The sequence below is a fragment of the Papilio xuthus genome, unplaced genomic scaffold (genome assembly GCF_000836235.2).
Source record: "Papilio xuthus unplaced genomic scaffold, Pxut_1.1 DF826945.1, whole genome shotgun sequence".
In the NCBI taxonomy this organism is placed as follows: domain Eukaryota; kingdom Metazoa; phylum Arthropoda; class Insecta; order Lepidoptera; family Papilionidae; genus Papilio; species Papilio xuthus.
This window is the reverse complement of record NW_013531704.1, coordinates 2942781-2966030: the sequence shown is the minus strand read 5'-3', so window position 1 is coordinate 2966030 and position 23250 is coordinate 2942781. Positions and strand designations below refer to the sequence as shown.

At 35.7% G+C, this 23250-nt stretch overlaps 2 protein-coding genes across 6 annotated transcripts; both read right to left on the bottom strand.

Annotated features, from left to right (window-relative positions):
* Nucleotides 1–5: 5 nt before the first annotated feature.
* LOC106121524 (DNA ligase 1) lies at nucleotides 6–8251 on the bottom strand. 5 transcript variants are annotated; one of them, XM_013317231.1, is made up of 6 exons: nucleotides 7921–8251; nucleotides 3315–3705; nucleotides 1888–2047; nucleotides 1650–1804; nucleotides 1021–1577; nucleotides 6–945 (listed from the first exon to the last, which is right to left on the bottom strand). In XM_013317231.1, the coding sequence occupies exons 1-6, from the start codon at nucleotides 7985–7987 to the stop codon at nucleotides 14–16; spliced, it is 2262 nt and encodes a 753-aa protein (XP_013172685.1). In that variant the 5' UTR covers nucleotides 7988–8251; the 3' UTR covers nucleotides 6–13. The 5 variants fall into 5 exon arrangements, with proteins under 5 accessions (XP_013172685.1, XP_013172684.1, XP_013172686.1 ...); XM_013317230.1 differs by lacking the exon at nucleotides 7921–8251 and adding exons at nucleotides 4834–4971; nucleotides 7728–7872 and having other exon boundaries at nucleotides 6–1577; XM_013317232.1 differs by having other exon boundaries at nucleotides 6–1577; nucleotides 3501–3705; nucleotides 7921–8249.
* A 1401-nt stretch (nucleotides 8252–9652) lies between these two features.
* Nucleotides 9653–18157, bottom strand: Sf3b3 (splicing factor 3B subunit 3). The gene is made up of 17 exons (XM_013316851.1): nucleotides 17984–18157; nucleotides 17481–17728; nucleotides 17049–17219; nucleotides 16731–16925; nucleotides 15888–16362; nucleotides 15467–15624; nucleotides 15180–15356; nucleotides 14380–14687; nucleotides 13869–14024; nucleotides 13493–13677; nucleotides 13145–13311; nucleotides 12512–12716; nucleotides 12133–12272; nucleotides 11449–11675; nucleotides 10904–11354; nucleotides 10397–10671; nucleotides 9653–9841 (listed from the first exon to the last, which is right to left on the bottom strand). Exons 2-17 carry the CDS (start codon nucleotides 17704–17706, stop codon nucleotides 9701–9703), a joined length of 3657 nt encoding a protein of 1218 aa, XP_013172305.1. The 5' UTR covers nucleotides 17707–17728; nucleotides 17984–18157; the 3' UTR covers nucleotides 9653–9700.
* Between the last annotated feature and the right edge of the window lie 5093 nt (nucleotides 18158–23250).

Below are 23250 nucleotides of genomic sequence, written 5' to 3'. Positions count from 1 at the left end.
ATACCTATTAGTCTTAAGATTTCAGTTTAACAAAATTGTCTTGTTCTTCGTTACTAACTATATCTCTTTTGAAAATATTGAATTTATCGGCGTTTCGTTTAGGATTTTCGACTTCGAGATACTTGGAACCTCTTTCGCTGACGTCATCCATCCACAACTTTCTTGTACCATACTTATCATTTATAAATTTTTGTGATAGTGTCAGCCTTTTCGGTAATTTATTATGCTCTAATCTTTCTCCTGTAATTTGATCTAACGAACAGAATTCCGGTACATCAGTACTCGGACCTCCTGCATTGTTGTTTCTACTATCCGAATTTGATAATTTATGTCTCCAGTAAGATTGACTTAAGGAGTTACGCTGCTTAAAACTACCTTCTGCTATTTTGTCAGATCTAGTAGGAGGGCTAGGTGACCGACTGTCGTCACTAGACTGTGACATGTATTGTCTCGCTTGCGGCCGGTGCTTTTGACGTACTTTTCGTTTCTGACTATAGAAAGGATCTTTTTCACTTTGTTTTTTATATTGTGCTACTGGTTTATTAGCACCCCACTTGGGACGATTTTCTATATCTTTTTTGTACCTCTCTTCCGATCGTAGACGTCGATCTTTCTTAAAAGTGCCCCGGCCACCGTCCTGCGGTGCGTTTTCATCGATATTAGGATAGTCTTTGTCTATATCTCTCTCAATATCAATTGTTTCAACATTTTTATCTACTTTGTATCTTAACAGATCTGCCTCGGTTTGTGTAAATGCATCTTTTGTCCTAAGAGTTCGATATTTTTGAGGAGTTATAATTTTCCGTCCCTCTAATATATCATTATTGTTAAGAGGATTAACTGATACATTGTATAAATTATTGTTACTTAGATTTTGAGGTACTAAAACTGCTAATTGTAGGCTGTTGGGTTGTGTACTTACTATTTCTCCATTTCCATTAATACCTAAAGGAACGATATTGAACTGATTATCTGCAAGTGCGATTGGAGGTATATTATGAATAAATAAATTAACATTACCAGCACCCATCGGTCTAGGTGAGTTAAATGCAGTTGATTGTCGGGAGCTACAATCTTTCTTTTGACTTTTAGGCGAATGAATATCATACGTTCTACTACTTTTGGTAGGACTTATCAGATCATTTCTTTGGGGTTTTTCTACGGTTACATTTTCACACAGTTTTGGGTTTTCATCTTCAAACACGCTTTCTGTTGAATTACACATTTGTCTATGACATTTAAATTTTTTCTCCTTTTCATTTCGTGCTTTCCTTTCCGCATCTTCGAGCGCCTTTTTAAGAGCGTCTAATTTGCGTTGCTCCATCATTTGCTTTTCTTCATGTTTTCTTTTTTCTTCCTCCATTTTTAGTCTATCCTCTTCTTGTTGTCTTTTTATTCGTATTTCTTCTAAACGATCTTCTCTTAATTGTCTTTCTCTTTCTTCTTGACGCCTTTTTTCACGATCTTCTAATTGATTTAATATAGCAGACTGTAATTCTAAAGCTTTGGTTCGCTTGTTTTCCCTTTGTGCTCGTACTTCTGGTTCTAAAGGTACGTTTTGACCTCTGAGGAAAGTTCTGAAAAAATGTTTAAGAACCAACGTTTTTATATAGTATTGCATTTTACATGGTTAAAGATAGGATACTTACTTTCCTTCTTCGCTTCCATTACAGGAAGATCTATCACAGTCCAATCCAGAGTTAGTTGAGCTTCTCTGGTCGACGACAAGGACATCCGATGTGTTATCCAACATGTTTAATCCTCGTTCCACCCATGATGGTGTACCCTTCTTTTGAATTTGCATCTATGAATAAAACAAAACGTATAAAAATAAATTACATAATTTCGCTCATTTATTATCGAGATATCGATATATTATATAAGAACCTGTGGCAGTCTCGCAGTAGGCGCGGTAGGCTCCCAGAGCCGGCCTGTGGCGACGCCGCGGTCCCCCCAGCGCGGCCGGCCCTCCTCAGGCGCGGGGCTCCGCGTTGACCACGTGCTATCAATTGCTGTTGTCCCACCACGGACACTTACGTTTTGTTTTCTGAAAAAAAAATTACTAAACATAATTTTTACATAGTAATCGGCTAAAATGTATGGTCAATTAAGACTATCGAATTGAGATTACTGACATGCGAACATTTAACCTTTTATTTAATTCACTGAGGTCTCTGAATCAAGTTTTGATCTTTTTTAACTAGGGTTTTAGATAGGATTTTGGAGCAAACGTAAACTAAATGGTTATGCAATTTTTATCTAGTTAAAAAATGTAGCAACATTTTGGATATTAAGTAGTGTGACAAAGAATCCGTCATGCGAAAATGTGTTTAAAGCGCCATGAAGGTGACGACAATATGCTGTAAAAAACGCAGTAGTAAATTCAAGGTTATTACTATGGTATGGTTTTAATAAGAGTTTTTTTTTCATCTTGAATTCATCAAAAAGGACAATGAAAGATTTAATACCAATAATAATTAGCATATATAATACATATTACTAATATTATAAATGCGAATGTTAGGATGTATGGATGGATTGATGGATGGATGTACGTTAGGAGGTATCTCCAGAACGACTGCATGGATCTAACTAAAATTTGACATAGTTATAGAACATAATCTAGAAGAACAAATAAGCTAAATAAAGATTTTTTAACCCCGCGCAGACGGAGTCGCGGGCGACAGCTACTAAAATTATAAACGTAGATGTATAACACTAAATTACTATTGGCTATTTTCAGACCATTAGAAATTAGAATGTAATTAGAATTTTGATTTATTCTTTACGGTACTTATGTAGACTATTATTATGACCGCATTGCGTGTTTTCTGAACATAAAGTTAAGGTGCGTTTCGGAAAGCTAGACATTTTTGTTCAGAACATGGAAGCAGGAATCGGATGAAAGAATTGCATGAATGAGGAAAAAACGTAATAATGTTACATCGAGTGTCTCTTTTTTACATTTGGACCAGAAAGAGATAGATCGCCAAATCATTGGAGAGTATATGCAACACTATGAGAAACATAATAGGCAAAATGTTTTTGTGAGTACACAAGAAACTGTTTCATTTTGATTCACATTGTAAAAGTCAATGACCTGCGAGCTTAAAAATCCTCACCTTCTTTAGTTAACTATTTTTATCGCTACAACAAATATTTTACTTTTTACGAAGTTCAAAATTAGTATCTAAGGCTGAAATTTGTAGTTGATACTTGTACTTTGCTTAAACTTATCTTACGAGTTTGAAATTGATAGGCTTAACTTAGTACCGATCCTTACTTTAAAACTTTATTCTAAAAAAATTACGTACCTGTTTTCTTTACCATCTTGTTGCCATGCTACAACAGGATTGCGATCGCTGGTTCCATTTTGATTTCTAATATTCATATGATTCACAGTTTCACTTCCGTAGCCGGAAGTGTCTCCTTCGCCGTCTTCGTCGTAAAACGAAAACCTTTTTGCACTCGAAATATTACGATTTAAAACCTCTTTGTACCTTCGATCTTCTTTTATTTGTTTTCCGGCGTCTATTTGATGTATCGGCGGTAAGCTGGGGCTTCTCTGTCGTTGCACCGGCTCTTGATATTCGTATGAAGACTGCTTGTGTAACTCAAGTGAGCTCGCAAATTGGTTCCGTACTTGTAGACGAGTTGTGTATCTCTCCCCGGCACCCCACGGTAGATAAAGCTGGGACATCTCTTCTGCAAAATAAAAAGTTAACAACTGCATGAGCACTTCAAAGTTTCAAAATAAAAATAGGAAATTAAGTCGACCGCACCTTCCATGTCGATGGTTCAAGACTGAGTTATTCTAAAAGAAACGTAACAAAGAATTCCCCCTGATTATAAACGAAGGGTTTTTTTTTTAAGTTTTATCGATACGCGTGCTAGGTTAGCGGCAAGACGTCATGCATAGCAATTTCTATTCATAGTTAAAACCGTGATTGTGGTTTTTATGGAGCACAATTTAACCCCATTGATAAACACAATGAAACTCTTATTATTAACACTTAATATGCGTGTTTAAAGAGGTTAAGAAAGTATTATATTATATTTTAATCAAGTTAATAGCTAGTTGTGCCATTTCGAGAATTAACTGCATGGGAAAAAGAAACGTGCGTTTAAAATAGACTTTTAATATTACTAACTTGGAATTCCAACTTTAGCATAAATTGGCTATTACGTTAATCATATTTTCAAATTACATGAAAATATATTTATATCATTAAAAGTACATGCTCAAATAACAACACGCTGCATCAACAAACCTGCATGCTGATGCATGAAGGCCTTGTTTTTGTTCTTTGTTTATAATTATTGGTCTTGGCTGAATTGTTAAACAAGATATAACAGTAATAATGTTTCCTTTGAATGCTTTAAAGCTTTTACGGGTTTATTTTAGACTTGCTCTGTCACTTTCTTGTACAACACATAATAATTTTATTACACGCAAACAAAGTTGCTTTTCAGTAGCAATAGTTATGACCCTGTCAATTGTAAATGATGTTCGTCTTTTGCCAACACACACACACACGCATTTGCTACATACATTTTTAATAACTGTGTATGTTAAAATAATGAACAACAGCTTTTGTAGGTTACAATTTTTTAAATATATATCGACATACCGTCCCGCAACTCCGTCCGCGCGGAATACAAAAAATAATTTAAATAGCGTATGTGTTCTTTCTGACTACACCAAATTGCATTAAAATCCGTAGAGCCTTTTTAACAAACATCCATCCATACATCGAAACATTCTCATTTATAATACTTATAATTTACTACGCTATCTATATTTCTATTATTAAAAAATGAAAAGATACGCACCTTTATTTTCGCGACATTTTTACGGAATCGCAATAGCTATGATCACGGCGTCATTATGTGATGCAACGTTGTCATTGCTAGGCCGTGTTTCAACATCTACCCTCATTTGATATTATTTTTGTTGGTGTTACGTTTTAACTGCAATTAATTTAGCCTAACGTTAAAATTTTATTATTTTTAAATATTTCATTACGGCCTTTAGGCACGAATTCAGCTTAAATATAGACACTGGAATCATATAATTTACAAATATTAGTATAAAGAGTTGAATTTTCTTAAAAAACGTTCAACAAGCCACTGCATGTTCATAATTTCTCTAATATTTTAAATCAATGTTTAAAATGAAAAATAGTATTTTTTTACGAAATCCCATGTTACTGGAGTTAAGTTCGCAGCTTAGTGTTAAAACTACTTTTAAAATTGTCGCTTATGTAATTATCATGTGGATATTACGTCGGATTACTGTGCTTTACTTTCTAAACACCAGCAACCATTACAAACTAAAATAACGTATAGTAGATTTCGGATATCTTGATGGCTCTTAATTTCGCGCGAGTCGGCGCAGAACACAGTTATAGGGCGTAGGATACTGGGGGAGGGCACTGCGCAAAGCGCCGATGCCTTCGGGCCGCTAAGTTATTTGAAAATAACTATACAGTGCTTGCTCTCAAACATTCATGTCACCTACCTCTTACAAGTAGCAGGTCTACTTATACCAAGGGAATAAAAAATCAACAAATTTTATGTAATTTTTTTGTTTCTTTCCTAACACATAATAAAAAAATGACTTCTTTTCAGCTTATTATGCTAAGTCAAGTTAAATTTGTACCCAACAAGGAAACTAAGTAAAACCGGTAAAATTATTGTACTCTTAAGTTAGTGTTATTGGTTAAAGTAAGTCTATACCTGTGGTTAAGTCGTAACTATGTTTATGTAATTATGCTTTCTATGTTAGTGTTACATATAAAACTATATGAACAGTTCATACGTTCTAAGCAAGAAATCCCGCCATACTGAATTAAATGTCATTTCAAAATACAAACTCATCCAATTATCATAATTTTTGCATTGCCATTTTGTAAAATCGTCGAGAAAGTCATAATTTTGTTGCTGTTGTTTCATTCAAAAGGTGTTGTTTAAAATTTATATTGGCTAAACTTTTATCAACACTTAAATAATCAAAGAATGGAATTAGAAAAAAAGATTTCTTTTTTCTTTACGTACAAGACAATGACAGAAAAAAGTTGTGGATTAATTGCAAACTGTTAATGTAATTATTTAAAAAAGTAGGATTGCAGCCATTACTTGTCTGTGGCTATCGCATTTTCCCGCCACGCTCTCTTGCGCCTGCACAGAGCTAACAAGCGCAGAGTAATTTGTTTTATTTTAACGCAACAGCAAGCTTCAGTTGCTTATGCAATGAGAGTAGCAATACTAAATTGTAAATTTCCCTTTTTATATATGTATGTGCTTGATACTTAGAAAAATGTTGCAAATTAGTCACGGTTTTAATCATACTGTACGAAATTAATCTGTACACTAAACATTTTAGCAATTTATTTCAAAAGCTACATTTAAATGTAGGCTGTCTTACACTCTTAAAACATACTAATACAATAACAACTCACTTATCACGAACAGATGCTATTAAATAAAAAAATCAAACAATTTAACAAAATAAATTTAAATTTGTTTCTTGCTAAATTATAAAAATGAACGTACCTTAAAAAATACTAAAATCTATTAACTACTATTTATTAAATATTCATTGAATTGTTTTACAATAGTAAAATGAAAATAGGATTGATATTTTGTTGGTTATAATTACATTAAATAAGTTTACAAAATATCAACAAGCGTTGTATTGATCTAAGTCTTCTTGCATTAGTTATGTAGTTCATTGCTTCAAACCTTGATGTTAAATTGATTGATGCGTAATTGTTTATCGTTCACAAAAAATAAACACATTATTCTTTTCGTATCAATTGATATTGATATACAGATAGACAAAGATTAATGTTTATATATGTACAACTAACTGTCGTCCGCGACTCTGTCCGCGGAATAACAAAAAACAATATTGGTAGCCTCGGTGTTCTTTCAGAGAAGATTCTATATGTATGATAAATTTCATCGAAATCCGTTCAGCCGTTTCTGTTCATTCTTCCATCATCTAAACATTCGCATTTATAGAAGTAGTTTAAAAATGTTAAGATGTTTTTGGGTCATGTTGGACATTTATAGAAACTAATATTTAATGGTAATCAGCTATATTGATCCAATTAAATAAATAAGGCCGGTTTAACCTTTGGAATTATTGAATAATTGTTTTTTTCGAAGGCAAAGTCGCACGCAAAAGCGAGTTACATACACACATACTCGCAGAGGTATTTTAAATAATATTAATATTTCGCAAAAAAAAGTTCATCATAGTTTTTGTAAACTATATTACCACTACTTCTTTACTTCGAAGGTGTTTTGCCATTGGAAACCCACCATGCAAAAGGCTTACGTATTTAAAAAGATTTGACATATCTTTCATGGATTTAGAATATTTTTGTAGTATTCATGAAACGTGTTAAAATGTATAAAGTGGGTATAATATGTAAACTTACACAGTTAATATTCATTTGTGGAATTTTATTCTTAACGAGACACAAATGTTTATATGGAGTAGGCACGTTCTGCGTGTGATATAAAAATATTTGCCAGATGAGATATCGTTTTATGCCTTTCTAACTTCAAGGTATTTTTTCTAACTCAATAAATCTTTCTTAATTAACACTTGATACGATTAAAAGGAAAAATAGTAAAATAACTAAAAAAAAATAACAATATAAAACACGAAGGCTATTGGTAAAAAAAACTATATATTGAAATTGTTACGTACATACCTATAATGAAATAAAATCTCGAATACAAATTTAATTGGCTGTTACGTGCAGATGCCAAAATACTGGCATCTGACACGGCACCGGGCGGCTGAACGAATGTAAGGTCCACGGAACCACGGCCGTGAGTACGCACTCGACTGAGTCTCGACTAAATACTACAAGTGCTGTGTGATTGCAGGGGCGCGGTACGCACCTCTCTCTCTCGCCCACTGCTGCTTCTTCTGCTGCACCAGAGATGCCGGCTTGCTCACCGACAGCATAGCACCGCATCACCCGCCTGACAGCACTCGCCACTCGTCTCGGTATTGCTCACTCACACTGTGACGCGTTGCGCTCGCGGTGCACCGGCTAATGAGCACTCCGGAGTGCTCTTCACAAGCGACCGCCCGCGCATCGCCGGCCGCCGCGCGTCGCGCTTCGCTTCGCGCGTGCACTCATTGTCCGTGCCTGCCGGCTTGCGCGTCGCAGATCTGATTCAAAATCCCACGGATAACAATGTATTTTACTCTTTTTTGTCGAATAACGGCGCGTCACCTACATCGACCGCTCTCACATTATTACGTGCATTACGATAATACCGATCGCGGCGAACGGTAAAGTACGACTGTCTCGACGTCTAGACGTTTAGTCCTTATTTCAGCGCGTGTCACGCAAACGTGAACGCTTCAGAGGAAAGCCTCGGAAAAGCCGGCGGTCGATATTGTAGTTATGGCAACGTTTGTTTCACGTGCCTGCAAAGAAATAAGGTTTTCTCTCATTTGAATTCTAGGCCACCGGGTGGGTGATATATGGCTACAAAATTTGGGGTGTTTTAATAGTCAAAATTTTTGTTTACACTGAATATCGCGTGATTGCCCGCGAGAGTGCATAAATACATTCAGTTGAAAGTCAAGCAGTCCTCGCTTGTGCCAGAAGCCGAGACATTTGATGAATAAGAATGAGAACAATGAAAGTGTTCAGCGCGTCGCGTACATTATGGATCAAGTTAATGATATACAATGCAATTTACATGAGCGTTTATAAAATTTGGAATATGGTTTTATTTTCATTATGACGTTATTAGAGCGTACATAATTTTTGGACAAATCGTCCTATTTAAGTGTTGAGCACGCTTTCATATTAACACGTCCATTTATGTAAGGCAGTTTTATTTCAATAAAAGCTAACTTTTCTCCCACTGTTGGGGGTTTGCTAAATTGTACTATTATACATAATATTAGTAACGAGTTTCGGCTATTCTTGTATATATATTCATCCCTAGTAAAATTTTGACGCTAGAAAATGTTAAGGTCGCGAAAGTTAGTCGTTTCTCCAGGTATTTACATAAAGACATGTAACTATATTTGCTGAATGCTTTGCTTGTTTCCATAAGTATTCGTAGTGATTTATGTTAGAACGACACTAGCCGTGACATTTCCGTCTTGTCGTCGACTTGTGGCAGGGGTGAAGTCACATACCTATGTTGCGAAGTGGGTCAGTGAAAACAACGACCCTACCAGCCTGCTTGTGCCACGTCACCATCACGTGTTTCATACGTATGCGTCATTTAGCTATTTTTGTACACGACCAAAAATTAATTATTTACAGAATATTTGGGCAGGTGACCTTTACGGGTCGGGCCTCGTTTATAAATGCCTGTCCTTTTGTTTGGTTTTCAGCACAGGAAATAAGCATCGGCCATTTTGGCAAAAGCATCACATTTTTGCTCGTTTTCAAAACATGTCCGAAAATGGATCCTATAATATAACAAAATTTCTACATTCTTGATGAATAAATAGTTTGATAGCCGCAAACCATCAATATCGACATTTATGTAGCATAAGAAGGGAAAAACAATTAGGCCTCTTTAGCAGTAGTAGTACTGTGAAGTAATGATAGGTGTGTGCCAATTATTTTTATATAGATATTTTTAAATAAGACAAAGATTAAGAGCTAAATACTTATTTATTACTTAATATTAAGAGGGAATCAATTTAGAATGCATATCTGGTTCTAATGTCTTCAAGTTTTTTGGAGACCTCAGCGGGCGTGCGCTCGAGGTCGCCCGCTATCGCCTTTTGCTTGGCCGGCTCCAGGGAGTTGAACTGCTCGCACAGATCACCGTCTATTACGTTCTGTAACAATAGCTATTTACTTAGTCTCAAGGTAGACTCAAATGTTCACACAACACACTAGAAACATTGAAAACATTTTTAATTTGTACAAATCTAGTTAGAGAATTAAATTAGCTTCCCCTTAGATTCGAGTCGCTGCCAGTAAACTGGCATATGAAAAGTATACAACCTACTTTTACTATGTGATATATCTGCTACATATTTGCAGGTTTGCGATATTAAATAATTCTTATATAATGATATAAATGTACATTCCAAATACTACGGACATGCGGACGTGGGCGCGTGTCCGACTCTCAGGAAGTGGGCGTGCGGGGCGCGTTGTGCGGTCGCCAGTACGACGGTGCCGCGCGCCGCGCCCCCCGCGCCTGCTCTACCAACAGTGTAACACAAGCACGCTGACACACGCACCTGTTGACTTACTGTGGATACTACCTAATAACACAGCTCAGCCTAGTTACTTAACATACCTGAAAACTTATCTCGAGAACTAAATGCCACATTTCTGAAACATTATTTCTCATTTCGACTTCTTAAGATAATGTTTGAGTTTACCTTCACTGGATAATAGTAGCTTCTGAATGAGAGATGATCGCGTCCACACAACGGTGAGTTCTCACTGCGCATGTGCATCTCCAGGTGCTGGAAGAAGTCGTGGTCCTCCCTGGAGGTGAAGGGCAGTAGTACACCGAGTGCCCCGCTGATGGTGGCGTACAGCAACGCCTCAGACCCACCCGGTATCAATGTAGCACGTTGTAAAGACGCGACAGTTTCTCCGACGTGGAAGTTCACAACTATTTCTCCCTTCTGCGACGCACCATTTAATAAACCTAAAAAAAATTACGAGTATTTATAAAATTGTATTGTTGGAAGGCGTATTTGAGTAATTTAAAATGTGTTCAGAATATGAAGGTAATCATGAATTTTCATTAGTCTAGCATGTGTTAATTTGTGGTATCATCATTGAAATTAGAATGTTTGGATAGCAATGTCAAAGTTCTGCTGCTATAAACATTTTAGGTAAATTCAAAATGCTAATTGATATTTGCTGTTACGACTTACCTCTATCCCACAACGCCTTGTTCCCAGTGGGGTCCTCATCAACGTCATCGCTCACGGAATGCGGCAGTCTCATCACAGACACGTTGCCAAACTTGTCAGACATCGCAACCGTGTCATAATCCAGTACACAAGTGTTTGTTATCCATCTAGGATTTGTGTCGTCAGCAAATATGATCAATTGATTCTCTCTCTTCTTATATTTAACACAGAATACTGATTCCTGTACATCGGCGACAAAAATTCTCTGTCCAATAGTTTTAATGTCGGCAATTAGATTTGGAATGTGTCGATTTTCGCATTTACGCAGCAGCTTCCGGCGACCGATGTCGTACATCCTCAACATGCGGCCCACGCCGGCCATCAGTTTGCCGTTGAACGCGGCCAACGCTCCGGGATAGTCATCAATCGGTGTTTTATGGACCAGCTCCAGTTTACCAGTATTGGAGAATATCTAGAACAACAATTTTATTGTTACAACATTAAATATATACAAACTAAAAATAAAAAAGAGAATCTTAGTAATCCATTTCTAAAGTACAACTTACCTTGTAGACATGCAGACTGCCCTCTGTACAAGATCTGGGCGATAGTATCATATCCTTGGCGACGCCGACTACGAGATGCGGTATGCCGAGGAACGCCTGGGCAGTCCAGTGCACGATGCACATAGACACGGCCGCCTCGTTCTGTTCCAGTGGCAGCTTGTACACTGTGCCCGGCTGGCCGCCGCTTACCCCCATGTCTATCACGCGGATCTGAGACGCCCACATACCTGTTACAAAAGGAATGGATATAAAACCTACTTTAAGAGCTCAAGCATTACTAAAACGTCTAAATTTCGTATGGGTACCAATATTTTTAAAATCAACTATTAAGAACTTTATTTGGTGTTGTCCGCGCCCGTGACTCCGTCTATGCGGTATTAAAAAAAAACTTAATATATAGCCTATGTATTCTACATCTATGCCAAATTTCAGCAAGATCCATGCAGCCGGTCTGGTGATACCTTCAAACAAATATCCATCGATCTCTTCATCTAAACATTAACATTTATAATATTAGTAAGATTTATTTGTATCCTTTGCTTGAATCAAATGACTTACACAAGTCATCTGGGATTAACGCAAGGATTTGTTATTGCCACAATCGATTAGAGCGAGCATGTTCGTCGACATAGTCCACCCTTGCCCAGAGAATGTGGCTTACTAATGTTCAGATATTGAACCCACCTGCACCAGCTTTTGGTGAAGAGAATACATTTTCTGGCAGCACATCTGATAGAAAGGCGTCTGCCATTTCGTTGGCTAACTGTTGTTCCTCAGGACCTCCGCCGGCCGCTGCTTCACGCATTTCTTGTGCCATTTGGACTCTGAAATAAATTACGCCATTTAGTAAAAAACAAGAGTATATATAGTGCAATTTGTATTTTAAAATGTAATCAGTACTGCAGGAGTATCTACATTGAAATTCAGGATTTGTGTGTAGAGTGGTCATCATTAGAAGAATTTAAATATTAGGATAATTATTTTTTATACTTTTTCAAATTAATATAGAAATATAATCAATCTTAAACTTGTTTTGTTATCTTTTCAATATTTTTTTAATTACCTTCTTTGCTTTTTCATTTCCTCGGTGTAGGCATTGTGATCAGTCTCCAATACAATAATATGATTGCTGTCAGAGTTGACAACAAACTTCCGAGGAGTATAATCTAAGGGCAAGTAAGTCTGGTTGAACACGGCGCCCAATTTCTCCAGTGCAAGAATTCTTAGGGTATTTGAAGAGATAGCGACAATACCTTCCGCGCATTGTTCTATGAAGAAAACATTCATGTTAAATATAGTTTAAAAAAAAAAAACATAGTTCACACGTAAATAGAGTAGAAATCATTGCTTTGCATTAATCAAAACGAAGAGATTGCTTTTTGAAAATTGTTTTTTTTCTGTTAAATACTGACATTATAGTTTTTGACTAAAAAAAATACGTTTTTATAAGTTTTATGTGTTTGTCCACGGCATGGTTTTGCCACCTTCACAGTCAGAGCGACTCCAGTTAGGCTATGGAATATGCCGAGTGCCGGTCTCGACCGCAAGCGGGAGACCGACATGATCTGCGACGTTGTGGGCACATCACTGCACTGACAGCTACGCTCCACTCTCACATGTACACACCCGAAGGCACGTCCATGCAAACACGTCGGTAATAATAACTTATAACAATATTATTCAATGTAATAATTACCTGAACTAAAACCGGCCGCATACTCCAAACATTCATATGAAAGAGGTGTTAAATGGAACCGATTTTGATAATGATATCCCAGCCAAGTTCTAGAGGACACTGCTAAAACTGCCTCCGCGCCATGCACTCGCACTTTGAATAGCTTCACCGGTCTTGAACCTAAATATCTGAAATACATCAAAAACTTGTAACATTGTCCTTGGTTGAAAAATTAAATTCATTTTTTTGTCAGTAACCTCAGATCTGGTTAATAATCGTCACTGTTTTTCAGATGAAACACGGAGCGAATAAGTTTGACATCATAGGTGATAGTTAATAAATTAAGTATACAAAATCAAAGTCAATTACCTAGTTCTTGTGTCAGCTAGGTCTCCACTGACAGAGTCTAAGGTAGTTCTCAGAAGTACGCCGTTGCTTAGTCCTATATTAAGATGTAGAGCAGATTTAGCTCCAGATTCAAATGGCTGTTCAACAATGCAAAGGGATTCTGCACCTGCTGGCAGAGCTTGCATTGAGCGAGGTGCCAGGCAATCCTGCAATCAATACATACAATTTAGTATTTAATCAAATAGTGAATCATTGTGTTTGTAGTAAAAAATTCAATCAGCAATATAGAGAATAACGCATTTTTGGGTTTTTGTAATCAATAATACTCAGTGGTGTCCTGGTCTCATCACTTTAAACAAAAGTAGTAGAACAGTAGGAATTATAAAGTTAAACTTACCGATGGGTCTAAAGAAATGATCCTAACAGTGTTATCATTTAATCCCACAGCTAAAAACCAGGCCCGCTGTTCACCGGTCGCTACAGATCCAAGCGCCATACAAGACACATCTGATGATAATTTTTTTCTTTCTGTATATTCATTTAATTGTCCAGTCTGAAAAATGATTATTGAGGTTAGTGAAAACTCATTGAACTAAAAATATCTAGATTTCGTATTAACATTTTAAATTAAATGTTAAGTATTTGTCCACGGCATGGTTTTGCCACCTTCACAGTCAGAGCGACTCCAGTTAGGCTATGGAATATGCCGAGTGCCGGTCTCAACCGCAAGCGGGAGACCGACATGATCTGCGACGTTGTGGGCACATCACTGCACTGACAGCTACGCTCCACTCTCACATGGACACACACGAAGGCACGTCCATGCAAACACGTCGGTAAATTGTAAACTATGTTGTAAACATGTGTTTAGTCACATTATAATTGACAGTTTGAAGCAATTAACTTACAGGATCCATCTCAAAGTACACAAGTTCTCCACCAGTGAGGGCAATCACGACTTGTCTTTGATTCACGGCACATTTTACGATAGACTTCTTGCCCGGCGCTTTCCATTCGTTGACACGCTTGTCGGCTCTTATGTGTCTTATACCGTCGGGATATACTTGTACGAGGGCGTCACTTCCCAGCGCGTGACAGCTCAGGGTCGGTGTAGTTCCCAAGAAACCGGAGTCCGTTACTTCTTCAACAGTCTCGCCGATCGACAGCACAAGAGTAGCGTTTACGAACGACACAATGATGTAAGAGTCATATTCCTCTGTAACCAAAGAAACAAAATAATGCTAAAATATAGCGGGAAATTGCAACACTTGTCAGTGAATGTTGACTCTTCTTGCCGTTGCAGCCTCCAGTGATGAATAATGGAGTTTCTGATGCCTACCTTTGTGAGTGATGGGACCATCTCAATATGTTCATCGCCGGATAGTAGATTCTGAAAATAAAAACCACTGGTGTTTATGTCTGCCAAACAACCAGGGTTTTATTAGTAATTGTTGATAAAGAGGAGCATTCATATGTGGTTATTGGTAACGTCACGGCATTTCAGTAACACGGACCAATTTTTTTAATCATTAAGCTCCTTTTTTTTTCAACTACTTTTTTCATTTTTTAAGTTTGTATAAACGGCCATTGTTCCAGAAAAAGGTTTTGGTTTGTTAAGAAGTTGTATAAGAAAAATATGTGGTTTTATTATAACTAACATATATTTGAAATTACAATTGAACATAAAATTATATTTTTTTGTACTCACCATCTTTGTGTCGTCTGACAGTCCATACAGCATTGGGAGAACCTGGCAATTCAGAGACAGCCATTTCCGCAACTTCTAAACCATGTCTTAAAGCTCTCAAAGAAGATCGAGGTCCTCGCCCACACGCCAAATATACTTGAGGTGTGTCTTCACCAGTTAAATCAGCTACGCGACATGCTAGAAATAAATACTATTTTTGAGAAATGATTATAAAAAAATTGCATATAATGACACATTAAATCCAAAGTTTAATCGACATTTAAATGGAGATTATTTCAATGACTTACCTAATATAGGTGATAATGAGTCCAATTCATCAACCAAAACTAAATTCCTTAGAGGTCTTGGAGCAAAGAAGAATGTATCTCCTTCCTCTAAAGGCATTGCAGAGCTGAATTCTGGTTCATCATCCTCATCTCCCAAGTGTGCGATTTGGTACAGGTAACTATGAAATAAAACATTCAATTGAAATATTGAAAATAATAAGTCATGAAAATTTTATGAGTGATTATTGGTGTATATCTCAAATCAGTGTGCACATACCTCATATGTAAGGTAGGACCTTGGTTCAGAGATAATTTTATATAGCATATTATTATTTAAAGTCAGAATAGGAAAGCCTTATTCTCACATGTCAATATGCTGTTTAATTCCAAAACAGCTTACTACTTTAAAAAAATTAGAAAGTAGGTCAATAAAAATACTTACTGGTTCCCAAATTCACTGGCGACAAATAGAAATCCAGTTTTCAATACACACATTGATGCTGCAACAGGTACTGTGTCAAAGTATTTCAGTTTTATCTCCGTTACCATGTCTTCATCAGTTTCAATTGTAATCTTAAATATGTCTCCCTGTTCTGTTTGTGCCAAGAAGAAAAACATGGACTTTGTTTTGTGAGTTGCAGAGCATACAAATATCATTCCTCTCTCCGGGTCATCCAAATCATTACGTCTCCTCGGAATTGGACAACGAATATCATGTTGATCACCTAAGTTTTTGTATGTTAAATAGTTTTCTGAACATATAAGTACTCCGGAAGGTCCATCATTGCCGCCAGGCACTGTTACGAGAAAGTTGGCATGCTCTTCTAAGGGTTCGGAATATTTTCTTACTACATGGTTCAAGCCCAAGTCCAATTCGTAAAATGTTAATGTCTGTTGTGTCTTTTGAGCAGCTTCACCTAAAAAAATGATATATTCAAAGAAACATATTTTTCATACTTTTATTCAAGGCAATTCATTGAAATTGTGTGTTCATCTAAGTGAGGATTTTACGTCATGGGCAGTCGGAAACACGGACCTCAAAATAATCATTAAATTAAATCCAAATAAGGTCTAGGCTTGTGCTAGGAAATGGTTTACGAGAAAAGTCTAATGGCGGGATTCGAACTCTCGAACTTGTGATCGGAAATCCAAAAACTTAACCTTTAGGCTATTGGTAGTTTAAAAAATTGAAGGGTATATTTGAAAAAATAAACATTGGAGATTCTGTAAGACATTAAAAAGTGTGTATGCAGAATATGTTGAAGTAAAACAATATAAAACATACCACTTGGGTCAGAATCAGCTTCTTCATAATCTATCTCTAAACATGCAAACATTGGGTTTTCGAATCCAACATCAACACCAACCATGTGGTAGACCAATGTATTAGATTTGTGGGCCTCTAGTGGTGAAGAAATTGTCAATCTAGCTTCTGCATCTCTGTTTAGGATATACACCAACTTTTGTTTTTCAATTGCACCTAAAAAAATAATGAAAATGTTCACATTCAGATCCACCAAGTCACATGGAAATTTCATATGCAAAATATAGCGTGGAATGAATTAAGTTTAAAATATTTATAGTTCCTAGGTTTATAACTTACCAATCATCACTGCTCTGCCTTTAGGATCAATAGCTAAATATTGACCTGGGACAATTCGCCTGCAACCAGATTTGCCAAATGTTTCTTGATGTACCTTCTCTAGAATGTTTTTATTTGCAATGTATTCAAGAATAACTATTCTTCCAGAATCTGAACCAATCACAATATAATCTGCAAATAATGAAAATAACTTTAATATTGTTCTTTTAACGTAAATTACGATCAATAATTTCAAAATAGAATTTGTACCATCACTACATACATCCCAACAATTAGAATAAATCGTCAAGAGCGACGCGTTGGATATAATCTGTGCATCTAGTTATACCATACGCCTGTATGTAACAAGCGTATGAAGCAAGACAATGCAGTAACGCACAAACCACATGGTCACATAGGTTATCAAACACGTGCTACAAAAAGGTCACTCACCTTTTGTGCCGCCGGTAAGCCGAAACGACATCATAGATCTTATAATACCAAATATCTCCACTTTCATCAATGTGTGCACTTTTCCTGTGTTGGGATCCGGTCGAAGCAGTTCTAAAGTTTTTCCACGTGAAATTATAATTTCTTGCTGTTTGGTACCAGAAAAATTACCATGCACAGCATGCGTAATGGCTGTAGAGCCTTGTAGAGTCAAATTGTACAGATACATTTTCAGAAGATGTACCACAATCCTACAAATAACGAAATATTCTTTAGTGTATTGCCGGAAAAACAACAATTTTGAAATTTCATTCTTGTTACAAATGTGAGGCTCGTAACTGACGAAAGCAGAGAGATCCTTGTGCTTTCGAATGGGTTGAGCATCAAATTACTATAGCACTGTAAAAACGACCACGACAGATGAGAGAATCTATCATGGAGATACCTCGTGCAAATATTCTCAAATACATAAAATATAATAGATCATAATTAAAATAGGCACTTACCTAAGTTAAAAACGTACGCGATTGTGGAAATTCAGCGGGATATATTTCACTTCTTAATATTTCATAAGCAAGCACCGGCAAAATGGCTGCCGCACCGGTGACCGCCGCCGCGCAAAGAATTGCCTCCATTCTTGAATTCACGAATGAACGAGGTAACTGGCAGACGCCAACAGAATGGACCAATCAAAATGGGCTGGAATTTAATATGGCGGCGGCTTTTATAACCTTGGGGTTGCCATTGTAATTTTTTTAGGAAAACTGGGGCAGAACGCCATCTAGTATCAAGTAGAGTGGTTTGCTACTAGACACCAGATGGCGTCTTTTGGTTAAGTGCGGCATCTATTAGCCAAAAGTTTTACAAACGTTCAAAAATTTAATTTATTGTCAACAGGCGGCGCCATGAGCTTAGAATGCCAAGATTAGTTGTTTTATCAAACGATCTTGGGATTTTAACTTTAATTTTTATGTCTGATATTTTTTAATACCCTAGTGTAGAGATGAAAAGAAAAGAATGGCGAATTCACCTTTGTTAATCGAAAAGGCTTAAGAAGCAAAATTAAATAAATTCATGTTATGATTAAAATTGATTTAACATTAGCGTCAATTTAAATTATGTGATAAAACAATACAGACGAACTGATAACCTCCATCTTTTTGAATCTTTTATTATCTTTGTTTATTTTATACAAAATCAGGTACTTAAGTCTAATCATTTAATTCTAGTAAATATATTACGATGCCATTTAATGATTCATTTACTTTTAATTTCTTTATTTCTCTCTATGTCTTGTGTCTCTCATTGTCATCAATACTTATAAAATTAGGTATCCGTTTTACAAAGTTTTTAATTTTAATTTCATATTTTATGTTGAAACTTTATACAAAATATATTGTGAATTAAAAAAACTGATTCAATTTACGTAACGTTTCTCATAAATGTTTAATATGAGAACACCTGAGGATTTTTATCTGGACGGAATTTAACAGTTCCAAATAAGTATTGGTTGTATTTTGAAAGAGGTCTTTGGTCCATTGTGGTCGGACTTTTAATTCTATTTTGTGTCGGCGCGGCTTCACAATGTATCTGTTCTGTAGCGGGCCGACGGGGTGAGGTGAAGCGCGGGGGACGCGAGGGCACACCTGAGTATTCGGACCCATTTCACTTTGAGACGCCGCGTTCTTTATTGGATCATCCGTCAACAAGAAATTCAATGCGTATTTTTATTATTGTCCAACAGTTACCTTGTATGCCAGTTTACCGTAAACTGTGTTCTATAATATCGTATATGTTTACTTATGTATAATATTGCAACGATGTTTTGAATTTGTATTTGCACAGATAGGAAATATAATTGATAGGGTTATTTCTCAGTATTAGAATGGATCAGTTGTTTTCGAACGTGAGACGACATGAGCTGGTCATATGCATGAAATCAGACTACTGTGATTTTAAATAAATTGTAGAAAAATCTTATTTATATGTTTATTTGCACATTTATGCCTTTTTCAGGCGTGTTACACATTATTTCTTAATAATAAAATAAATTACAAATCGTACTAAATTAATATACTAGTGATAATTAATTGCCGGAAATATTAAGTCGGGTTTCGTTAATTATAAAATAAAAATTGCACCCAATGACACAAATTGGTAGCCAAAGATTAATTACTTCTATTTTTCACGTAGGTTAATGTTGAATTGGAATAAAGGTTAATATTAACAATTAGTAAAGTTATTTTTTGTCAATTATCAATATTATACTAAGTTGTAGATATATTATATTGTGTATATTCACTTGGCAAACGATGGATAAAAGTTTTATTGTTTTAAAAAACAATTAAGTTCTATTTATAACTTCAATTATATCTCGAAGGTAATTTACATACCAATTACGCTTGTATTACGTAGCTCTAAGAAGTATTACGTGATTAATTGTGGTATCTACTATATTTGCAGCTATCTATGTTTGTACTTAAATGAATTCCAATATCAACTACTGATGCCTAAACGTATGAACTTATAGATGTCGCCCGTGACTCCGTTTGCGTGGAATTAAAAAAACATAATTAGTAGCCTATATGTTCTTCCAGACTATGTTCTATATGTATACCAAATTTCATCGCGATTCTCAGCCGTTCTGGAGGTACCTTCAAACAAATATCTATCCATCCATCCATCTAAACATTGGCATTTATAGAATTAATAAGATATTAGTAAGAAGTAAGATTTTTTTTTATATCGTAAGGTAGCAAACGAGCGAGCGGCCACCTGAAATCGCTGAAATAGCGAAGTGACTGTTGCCCAATAACATACGCAATTTCATATGCGTTGCCTACTTTAAATCGACGGAGGAGAGAATGCACAGAAAGAAAATATTTTCCCTTCCCATGCATCCTCTCATCCGGAAAGTCCACTTCCACATCGTTTCTTTATAAGAAAAAGAGTGGGAAGGAAAATAGGACTAAATAAGGCCACCGTGACGCAATGAATGGTTGGAATGATGATGTGGTTGAGTGAAGCGTTTTTAGATTTGTAATTTTCTCCGAAGTATAGTATCGCAGTCAGTTGGGTTCATTTATTTTTTAATATACAGCTATTATTATAAAGATATAGTGAGCAATTGTCTATACAGCATTGAGTGTTGACTGACTCACGAATGTTTGGTTCCGGCGCGTGTCATTGTCTCTTGTGTTTTGTCAAACAGAGTTTCGAGGTAACTAAAAGCATAACAATTTACGTTGTGACTATGTTTATTGAACTGGTCGACGTCAATGCGATTTATATATCAATTATATAGCATTGTGTTGGGTTGGATGTTTGTAAACTTGGGTAAAGCCGATTTTTTACTACTGACAAAGAGCGTTATGAGGTTCTCGGGTGTGTCAGTTTGTTTTTATTTACGCTGGTTTGTATGTAAATTCCATTGTGACGGTGTAGAGACTGGATTGAATCGTTTTTCTCGAGTGATTTGCACGAAACAGATAGAGTGGACGTGAGAAATGAATTTAAAAAAAACATTGAATAAAAACGCGTAGAAATCTCAATCATCTTAACTCTTTTTCATTGCCATTGGCAAATTATTTTTACGATGTTTTCGAGTACCTTTAAAATTAAGAAAGTGATACAATTAATATTACGGATTGTTTTTAAACGCCGTAATTTGCGAGATAAAAAAGATTCGTTACATTAAATCCAATTATTAGATCTTATACTGTATAAACGTGCTATCAAATTCCCGCGTGTTTCGGCTAGTTTATTTTTCTGATTGATTGCATAATAATTATATTAAATTATTTCTACAGTCTTTATAATAAGGTTTAAACAAGAAACAATCAGTATTAATATGTGGGCGTTATATTATTACGAATATTATACATATAATATTTGGCTTGACTGAGAATAATATTTAGGTTAAACCACGTGTCATTACATATAGAATAATGTTATGTATTTAAAGGTTATATAATGTTTTATCAATTATCTGACGTTGGGGTTCTATTCTGAATATGGACTTATGTACTTACAGTCAGAATACAGGTATTGGGAATAAAAAGTATGTAATCTATATGTAAAGATGAAAAATTTAATTCTTTGTGTGTTTGTTTGCATTAAGTAGACTCTAAAACTTACTTACTTACTTACTTATTCCGCTGGTGCATCGACCCAAAGTGGGTCTTGGCCTCCGACAGACTCTAAAACTACCCAACTTATTTGAAACATTCTTTAACTGTTGGTAAGTTGCACTATCCCCGGTTGACATAGACTATTACTAGATGTCAAATAATTTAATCTAAATTTCATGACATTACGCAATAAAGAGTTAATAGTATGAAAATGTATTGGAGACATAAGGAAGATTAATTACAAGTAAGTGCAACTATGTTTTGTGTCTATAGGAATGCAATATGGCCAACCCTAAATCCCAGTGTAAACATTCCACCCACAGGGGGTGCGCGGGCGGGGAACTCAAAATATAATAGGGTTGTCAATATATGATTAATTTATACACTTTTACAATTTAAAAACAAATATCTTATTTAAGGCGTTGGTACAATTAGCGATGTCGTTTATGCTTTATTAACGATACATTTAAATAAAAATAATTCAAAAGATAACGTAATTTTGCATCAGTTTTTAGAATACGTTTTTATACGTATAGATATACGTATTTTCGGTTTATAATTTTTTAATTTTTTTATGTTTTTTAATGAAAAATGACCAAAATCAGAAGCCCTGTTTCCACCCTCCAATTCAGTCCCCATCCCTTCTTTAATAAAACATCTCGATAATGAAAAGTCAGACAGTCATAGAGGGTGGCGAATTAACCCTCGGTCTCGGGGTGCGGGGAATCGCGCGAAACTAAATTTTACGACCCTGGTAAGAGTCGCTAAAATTAAACGATACGACGCACATTTGCAATAAATATCTTAATGATATGGAATCAGAAAGTATCTTCGTGTTTCTATCAGTAAATAAGGTTTTAAGAGTTCAATACGTTTATATTAAAATGAACTTTATTTCTCTTGAAATAAAAATGTTTTTGCAAAGTCCAGGAGCTGTGGATGATTGGTACATGTGAGTGATAGTGGCGTCGTTTGACATTCATTGCGTTTTATTCAAGGCGGCACGTGCGGGGCCACCTGTCGTTGATTTTGCACTTAGAGGTCTTGCTTTTACATTAGGAAAGTTTCTATTTTTGCTGGCAAAAATATTAAACTGAAGACTTATGTATTAGTTAATATGGTGCCCTCAATTTCAAACGTCGTCAGATGACTGAGGTTTGCAACCTCTTTCTTTTCCTACCTCTTTAGTTTTTTTTTTCTTCTTGATTACATTTTCAATCGTATTATTATAATTCATGTGTAAAAAGCATGCTGATGTCAGAGAAACAAATGTTCAGTGTTATTTCATCTATAATTATGTATTATATTGAATTAAAATGTATCCTATCGATCGTGATATACATTTTTAAGATCATTTAAAATATATGTAGCTGTTATTTTGTATGCGTTTAGAATGTAAATATCTGCATTATATTTAATAACTCAAATGTAATCGTACCAATGATATGAAGAATAAATATTATAAGTGATGTTAACGATAATTTAATGTAAAACTGTAATTTCTAAGCTATTTTATGATGGAAAAGAAAAAGAAAGCTTAGTGGTAAAACACGACTGTTATTTATTAACGCAGGTTTCCTGTTTCAACACAATCCTATATTTACCTATTTAATGATTTTTTTTACATAATTTCGACGTTCTCT

Excerpts from the sequence above, each read along its gene's own strand:
- LOC106121524 (XM_013317228.1), bottom strand. The coding sequence starts at position 7,987 with ATGCTGTCGGTGAGCAAGCCGGCATCTCTGGTGCAGCAGAAGAAGCAG. Across the intron at positions 3,706-7,920 it reads GCAGTGGGCGAGAGAGAGAG|AAGAGATGTCCCAGCTTTAT; the intron begins GTGCGTACCGCG and ends TTTATTTTGCAG. Across the intron at positions 1,805-1,887 it reads CTACTGCGAGACTGCCACAG|ATGCAAATTCAAAAGAAGGG; the intron begins GTTCTTATATAA and ends TTTTATTCATAG.
- Sf3b3 (XM_013316851.1), bottom strand. The coding sequence starts at position 17,706 with ATGTATCTGTACAATTTGACTCTACAAGGCTCTACAGCCATTACGCAT. Across the intron at positions 13,312-13,492 it reads CTAGCTGACACAAGAACTAG|ATATTTAGGTTCAAGACCGG; the intron begins GTAATTGACTTT and ends GATGTATTTCAG. Across the intron at positions 11,676-12,132 it reads TTCACCAAAAGCTGGTGCAG|GTATGTGGGCGTCTCAGATC; the intron begins GTGGGTTCAATA and ends CTTTTGTAACAG.